This window comes from Musa acuminata, chromosome BXJ3-9 (genome assembly GCF_036884655.1).
Source record: "Musa acuminata AAA Group cultivar baxijiao chromosome BXJ3-9, Cavendish_Baxijiao_AAA, whole genome shotgun sequence".
Classification (NCBI taxonomy): Eukaryota; Viridiplantae; Streptophyta; class Magnoliopsida; order Zingiberales; family Musaceae; genus Musa; species Musa acuminata.
This window is the reverse complement of record NC_088357.1, coordinates 11,285,522-11,293,550: the sequence shown is the minus strand read 5'-3', so window position 1 is coordinate 11,293,550 and position 8,029 is coordinate 11,285,522. Positions and strand designations below refer to the sequence as shown.

Genomic DNA, 8,029 nt, shown 5'->3' with positions numbered 1-8,029 from the left:
GATGTTCTTAAAATATTTTAAAAAAAATTAAATAGAATTGTAAATAGAGTTGTATGTTGGATTCAAATGGTAAAACTAGTTCAGGTTGCGCTGAATTAGGTTGAACTGAGAACACCTTATCCAAGTTCAAGGAAGTCAGTCGATCAAGTGTATTGGCTGGCATGGGGTGATCCTGGAAAGTAGAGAAGAAGACAATGAACTATAAACACAACCGGACCTTTTACCACCATACAATCCAACTAAAGAGTGTTACGCTGTCAATCGAGATTACACAGATTTGGTTGGCACCAAAGATTCACGCCTTTTCTTTACATAGACTCGGCTGGGGACCAAACTTTATTAAAGAGAGTCATAAATAAATGCATAATTCCGCCAGAAAACCACCACCGCATAAGGTTTGTGCTACATTTACTGACAAAGCTCGAATCACGGACCGCAATATTAAAGACCACTTACAACAGCAGCTAACTCCATATCCTGAAAAGCCATGTTTACAGCCTGCTCTGTTTGACAGGTCCCATTGCCTTGGCCTTCGTCCTCATTCATGCTTCTTAATCTTCCCAGTAGCTGTCTTTGGCAGCGGTCCAAACACCACGGACTTGGGCACCCAGTATGCCGGCATCTTTGCACGGCAAAACTTGATAATATCTTCTGCCAGTGCTTGCTCGTTGGATTGATCCACTCCCTCCTTCAGAGTCACAAATGCGCACGGCGACTCTCCCCACTGCTCGTCCGGTCGAGCCACCACTGATACCTCCAGCACCGCAGGATGCATGTACAGGTAGCTCTCAACCTCCAAGCTACTAATGTTCTCACCCCCTGAGATGATAATGTCTTTGGCACGGTCCTTCACTTCTATATATCCGTCGGGGTGCTTTACACCTATGTCACCGGAATGGTACCAACCATGAGCAAAGGTCTCTGCATTTGCCTTTGGGTTCTTCAAGTAGCCCTTCATGACAACATTTCCTCGCATGACAATTTCCCCGAGAGTGGTACCATCAGCAGGGACCGGAGCCATAGTTTTCATGTTGACAACGTCTAGGCCTTCCAGCCCAACGTAGCGAACACCTTGGCGAGCATGGACACGAGCTCGTTCTTCGAGCGGAAGAAGGTCCCATTCAGGCTTCCATGCACAGAGGACGGACGGACCGAAGGTCTCCGATAGGCCATATGTGTGGGTGACACGGAAACCAAGTTTTGTCATTCCTGCCAGCACCGATGGGGGTGGGGCAGCTCCGGCGGTGTTCACGTTGACAACACGGGGAAGAGGGAGGATGGTGTCGCTTGGAGGGGCATTGACGATTGCGTTCAGGACAACAGGGGCTGCACAGAAATGGGTGACACCTTGCTTGGCTATGGCCGAGTATACAGACTTGGCTGTGACCTACACAAAGATTAGTAAGCTTATGTACTCAACATGGTTTCTGAGCAAAAAAATAATAGTAACTTTTTCTCACCCAAGTCCACGAAATAACTAAACTGTTGATGAAATTATACATGGATTAACTTGACAACAAAACATGCAACTTGTGCAGTTCACCAGTAAAGGAGACAAAATGGAACCGGAAACTAAAATTTTCCCTACTGAAAATAAAGAAATTGCAAGTGATTGAAGATAAACAGGACCACATAATGCAGTGGCATGATTCTTGTTGTCAACAAATGGACCATATATATTGTATAGCAATATCATTATCTGTTTCTTTCAACAACAAAGAATATCCAGCCACATGGTACCTTAAATGTAATTGACAAAGTTGGAATGTTAACCATCCAGAAATAGGTCAAGGCAGCTTTGTGTACTTCTTTTTTTGTAGTTTTTGGATACTGCACCTCGTATGTCTGCAATAAACTTATTTCTGCAGAGAGTCTACTTCCATATTTTCCATTTTAACCAGATCGGTACTAACATAGGGAAGAAAGTACTCAAAATATCCTTCTTTAACACTATCTATTGGAGAACAGTCACCAACATTCCTATTTGGACATAAAATTAACAGGTGGCTGGTAAAATAATAATTTATTATATCCAACTCATTTTTTCCAAGCAAGAAAAGAATCGATATCTCAAAAAGATCTTTTGGAACAGGACATCTATTAATGAATATCTGGATTCTACTAGAGCAGTACCTATGTGATTAAAACATAAGATGTAGAAAAGAAAACAAATCTGTATAGTAATTATGATCCACATACAATTATAATTTCCATCAATCATAATACTTATAGAGTTAATGCAGTCACCCTCTTTTCAGAGCTAGAAATTACACCGGCATAAATTAGAGATAAAAGGAAAATAGACAATTCAACAACCAGCAAGCCCTTTCTTCACTTATGGTAAGTTCCTCTCTCTTGAACTTATCTTTGATGAAGATACTAGCATGTAAAGATTTTGCAAAGTGCCAGTGACAACATTCACCAGCATCTTCCATGGAGTTCTCTTATTCAGAAATGCTCTTGATAAAGGGAAGACTCGGATAACAAGAATGACAATAACATCACAACTTCCTCTTTAATTCCATTTGGCAAAGGCCCATTTTTAATTAAACAGGCTGCTATGGTAGGAGCATTCAGTGGACACCCTTTTATTTCTAGAGAAGCAAAAGCCTTGTCATCTCAAATAAAGGTTGACAATAGACTAATAAAATAGAATCTGCACTGTGCACTACTAATCATGAATGTATATGGCTGCTGTTAAGTTAATAATTTTCTCAAACAAAAGCCGCAACTTGTGATATCTAAATTACTTACCCTAGTCAGATTTAAGTAATTTACTAATTTTCATCAAATATCAGTAGATTGAGCTATAACAACATCGAAATAAGATATAATATGTTGAAACTAGATAATCCTAAAGTCTTTTGGTAATATGGAAATTATGTGAGGGTCTTAAAAATGGCAACTGCCAGTAACTTGAACCAAGAAAAAAGGAAAGAAGAAGAGAGAATGGGGCAACAAAAACATTAACTCAATCTACTCTGTCTGAACTATCTAAAGAATAAAAGACAAGCATAAATCTTATTTACATAGTTTGCAAAAAAAATTTAAAAAATATCAACAAATTGGAACAATACCTGACGGAGGCATATGCTTGTTCCACAAAGGGCTGCCAATGTCCAAGCATAGCACCAACCATTGCAATGAAACATGGGCAAAGTCCACAAGTAGACAGCTCCTTCATTCATTCCCCATATTAAAGCACAACTGAGAGCCATAAGATAAGCACCCCTGTGGTGCAACACCACTCCCTTGGGGCTGGATGTCGTCCCAGACGTGTAGCCTAGTGCAATGCTGTGCCACTCATCCTTTGGTGGCTTCCAAGCAAAATCAGGATCCCCAGATTCCAGAAATTTCTCATAATCAATAGCACCTTTTCTCAAAGCATGTTGAAGAGACATGGGATCACATGTTTCATCACCTACAACAATGAGAAGTGGTGGTTTGAAAGCGGCTTTCTTTTCCTCTGCTATGATCTTCAATGATTCCTCTGCCAAAGTGAAAAATTCCTGGTCCACTATAACAACTGTTGCTGAAGAATGCCCCAATAGAAATGCAATTGTAGCAGCATTTAGCCGAATGTTGACAGTGTTCAAGACTGCTCCAGCCATTGGAACTCCAAAATGAGCTTCATAGATAGCTGGGATGTTTGGTGCAATTACAGCTACCTAAGAATAAGATAACGTATATGACTTAAGCCTCATAGTTATTTACCAAAGCACCAAAGTTATTAGCATGAGAAGAAAACAGAAGCAATTTCGACATAATCTAAAGTAATGTTAACATCAGTTTATTAATATAGTTTTAAAGGGAAGAAACCATTTAGTTTAAATGAGAAAATATACTAATAGGGCAAAAAATTGAAAATAAGTCTTAGTCAGCTTTAATGAAACATTTGTGTTACACTTGAAATCTTGTTATGTATTATCTTGGTATCGAAGTCATCTCTATATCTTTGAATTCGATATAACAACTCTCATCTTGAAACCGAATGCTTTAGAAAAATCTATTTGATATTAGAACCTCTAACAACAAATGGAAGGTTCTTCTTCTAACTTTCCATGATCTGAAACATCTTGTCTTACATGGTCAATGTCACTATCATGTCACAGCTAATGACAATGGTGACAACACATTTCACACCTAATAATGAAAAACCAACTCAATCCACTTATTTAAGTGTTGAACTCCTCAACCTTGTATTAGTAGACACGGTGGAGCCCAAGCATTTTCAGTTGAATAATCAAGAAGAGATTTCATGTTCATTAATTATATTGTATGAATGTTAGGAAAACAACTGAACTAGTTCACTCTCTTGCTGCACATTTGTAGACTGCAAGAGACATGTAGATGTCTTTAGAAGGATAATTTGCACTTAACTCGAAAGAAAGAGAGGCAGATTTGATTCATCAGTTATACAAGGCAAATTACAATCACATTTATGTATATCTTTAGAAAAAAAAAATATTTATAATGATATTTATGCAGTGTGAACTGACAAGAGCTACAAAATGGATCAACCATCATAATATGTTAAATTTTTTATCTTGAGAAACTCATATCCGAGTTGATTTCTTTATTCTCAAATTTTACTAAGTTAACTATGGGATACAAAAAATGAAAACCCAAAAAACATATATATATATATATATATATATATATATATATATATATATATATATATATATATATATATGTTGAATAATTGTAGCTTTAATTAAACAATATCAAAAAACAATATTGAAAATGTGTAAAAATTAAATAAAAAATAAAAAAAGCTAAAGTATTATTTTCTGATCCAGAATAAATTTTATCCACACGGTTGGAGGTATGGATGGTTATTAATTTTCTTAAGTTTTGTGCAATAGTAGCCAGAAAAATAACAGAACAACGAGAGTGAAAAAAAAAAATCCAAAAGTCTCGAGTATATCAAACGGATAAATTCACAAAAAAAAAAAACAAATTGTCGATCCATCAGTAACAACCACAGGTATTCGAAAGCAAATCTCGAAGGATCTTATATGCAGCCATAACCACAAGAACACAGGGCAATCTAAACAGAGGAGGTGAGTATAAAACCAATAAAAATACATATAATATTAAAAATAATAATAAGTAGCTCAAATATAACTTCCCGAACAAGTATATATATCATCCATAAGCATACGCTCCTGAACACGACGAACCCAAAGCATCCTACATCCAACAACAGAAACGAAGAAGAGTAAAGAATCCAAGAGTCTAAAGCTGACTAAATCAATAGATGGAAAGCCGAAATAAAATTTCCTGTTTCCAGAATGTCCACACATCCGGTCCTCAACGCAAATCTCACAGCATCATAAATTTATCCATACAAATTACACGGTCAACTTAACTATCAAGCCGTCCTGTCTGCAATCATCACAGGAGAAAGAAAAACAGAGAATACTAAAATAAGTGAGAGAGAGAGAGAGAGAGAGAGAGAGTCACCGTGCATCCTGGGCCGATCGAGCGGGCGGCGAGTGCGGAGGCGAGGCGGCGGCAGCGCTGGTACGTCTCCGACCAGGTGAACCGCTTGGGGCCGTGGACGACGGAGAGGCGGTTCGGGTGGACCAGGGCGGCTCGGTCGAGGAACCAGAGCGGGGTCAGGGCCATGTAGTTGGCGGGGTTCTTGGGCAGATCGTCGATGTCCGCCTCCATCTCGCTGCCCACCGCCATTCCTCCGGCCACCGAAGTATACCCTCACACGCCCCCACACGATCAACACTAGAGAACCAAAGAAGACTGATAACCGACTTGCTGCTTCGGAGCTCGGGGATTATTTATACGCGAGGCGGCTTGGAACCGAAACGTGTCACGAGTCGAACAGGGTTCACACAAAGACCAACAAAACTGCCAATAGCTAATTCCTTTTAGTACTTGGGATCCGTCACTATGTGTGGATGGAGGTGGTGTTCCCTGTCTAGTCCGAGACATATGACCGTTAAACGGATGACGTGGGACTGTTGGGCGGCCCGATCGGATGGTAGTGGTGTTGCCTGCCTCAGCCGAGACATATGACCCAAACGTATGACGTGGACTGAGGTGGGGGGACAGTGGGATCCACATACACGAAGGATCCGAAACCAGTGGACGTTTAATAGAATTAAGATGGCATCGGATCCGGATCGCAATAATGGACGATCCAAATCATGCAATACTTCACGTGACAGCGAAGCTCTACAAGTATACAAAGGCGAAGTCAAATCTCTCTCTAAATGATTGCCCCTCTCCGGCCACTTATCTCACGAAGTCCACTTATCCCATCTCTCCCAAACGCACACACACCATCCACAGCTGGGACACCAATTTTGAAGTACAAGTGGAGCGCCACGTGATTTCTTTTTCTTTTTCTTTTAATAAATATTATTCCAGTAGGTCACATGCATCGATTTGGGAATCATATTAGAAACACGAACCCGATTGATCTGCAAAGAGATTCACACTTCACCTTTCTTTGCTCCCTCACAAAACTTGCGGTGTAGTGTTACTTTTGGCCTCATCCCGGTGTCGAGATAAGATCGAATTGTGGGTGACACGTAATCGGTCAGCATACGAAAATGCGCATTGACCGTTGACCCGATTCATTCAGTGATCGGATTCAATTAGACAAATCGCATGACAATCAGATCTGACTTCAGTCAATAGGTTCGATTGGACCAAATTAAAATATGATATTTGATTTGATGTAGTTGAATTCGGAGGTGTTAATCTGATCATAAATGTTGATCCAACTAACTTGGAAGTGTAAGACAAAGCATGCGAATTATTATATTCCAAGTCACTGTACATTGAGGCCGTCTGCATGTGCAATGTTAGTCACATGTATTGTTTACTACACATTGTTGTTTCATGGCCCTCATAATTGACTATATGATGAGTGCAGTCCTAACTAATGGCACCCACCGTCAGACCTTATATATATATATATATATATATATAGAGAGAGAGAGAGAGAGAGAGAGAGAGAGAGAGAGAGAGAGAGAGAGAGAGATTTGGGGATTGTTGTGTTCTCAAGTGTTGGCCCAACAAAAAGAACCTATTGAATGAACCAGGGTTGGCCCATCATGAGTTGTAAAGCCAACTTCTAAGTTATGTTTTCAGTTATACACCCCATTGTGTAAATCTAACTAGTTTTTTTTTTTTTTTTTTTTTTTTTTAATATTTTTGTAAATTATTAAACTTATGAACTATGTATCATTTTTTTATTTTTGGCCATTTTTTTATTTTTATAGAAATATCAAGAATCCATATAATATTTTTTTAATATTTAAACTTCTGAATTTGTTCACAACACCTAATAAAAATTTGGAATAGAGAAAATATTATCGAATATATGATGTACTATTTTTGTCTAAAATTAAATTAAAAAAAAAATAGTGGACCGTATTGAAGGACTGCTTCGAATGATATGAAATTTTTAGAAAATATTTGAATTGGACTAAAATAGACATATGTCACTTTTTTTTTTTTTTTAGAGAATATTTTTAATTTTTATGAGTTATTTAGATTGTTAATTGTGTGTCATTTTTTTAATTTTTGGTCGACTTTTTTTTCATTCCATAGAAATATCATAGATATATGGAATGTTTTTATGACGGTTGAACTTTTAAATTGGTCTAAAATATTGATAAAAATTTGGGTCAAATAAAATATTTTCTAATATTCATTGTATTATTTTTTTATAAAATCTAAAAACAGTGCATCACAGAAAAAGACTGGTCCAATTGATTTAACAATTTTAGGAAAGGCTTCAATTGGACCCAAAATAGACATATGTAATTGATTTTCCATTTTAGGTAATTGTCGATTCAATTCTTGCTTCTTTTTTTTTTTTTATTGTCCACCAGCTTGCACATATATATCATATTCTCGTCATATCTAATATTATTTATTTCTCATAAAAAATATTTTATAGATCTTTTTATAAGTGTCAGCTTTATAATAATCTTTATAAAAGGAATATAAAGTATCATTTCTATATCCAACGGCAACCATACCATGAGAATGT

At 37.7% G+C, this 8,029-nt stretch overlaps 1 protein-coding gene across 1 annotated transcript; it reads right to left on the bottom strand.

Moving 5' to 3' along the window:
* Positions 1-195: 195 nt before the first annotated feature.
* Positions 196-5,770, bottom strand: LOC135649818 (acetate--CoA ligase CCL3-like). Its single transcript, XM_065168667.1, has 3 exons — positions 5,470-5,770; positions 3,078-3,668; positions 196-1,387 (listed from the first exon to the last, which is right to left on the bottom strand). Exons 1-3 carry the CDS (start codon positions 5,695-5,697, stop codon positions 539-541), a joined length of 1,668 nt encoding a protein of 555 aa, XP_065024739.1. The 5' UTR covers positions 5,698-5,770; the 3' UTR covers positions 196-538.
* Positions 5,771-8,029: the final 2,259 nt, after the last annotated feature.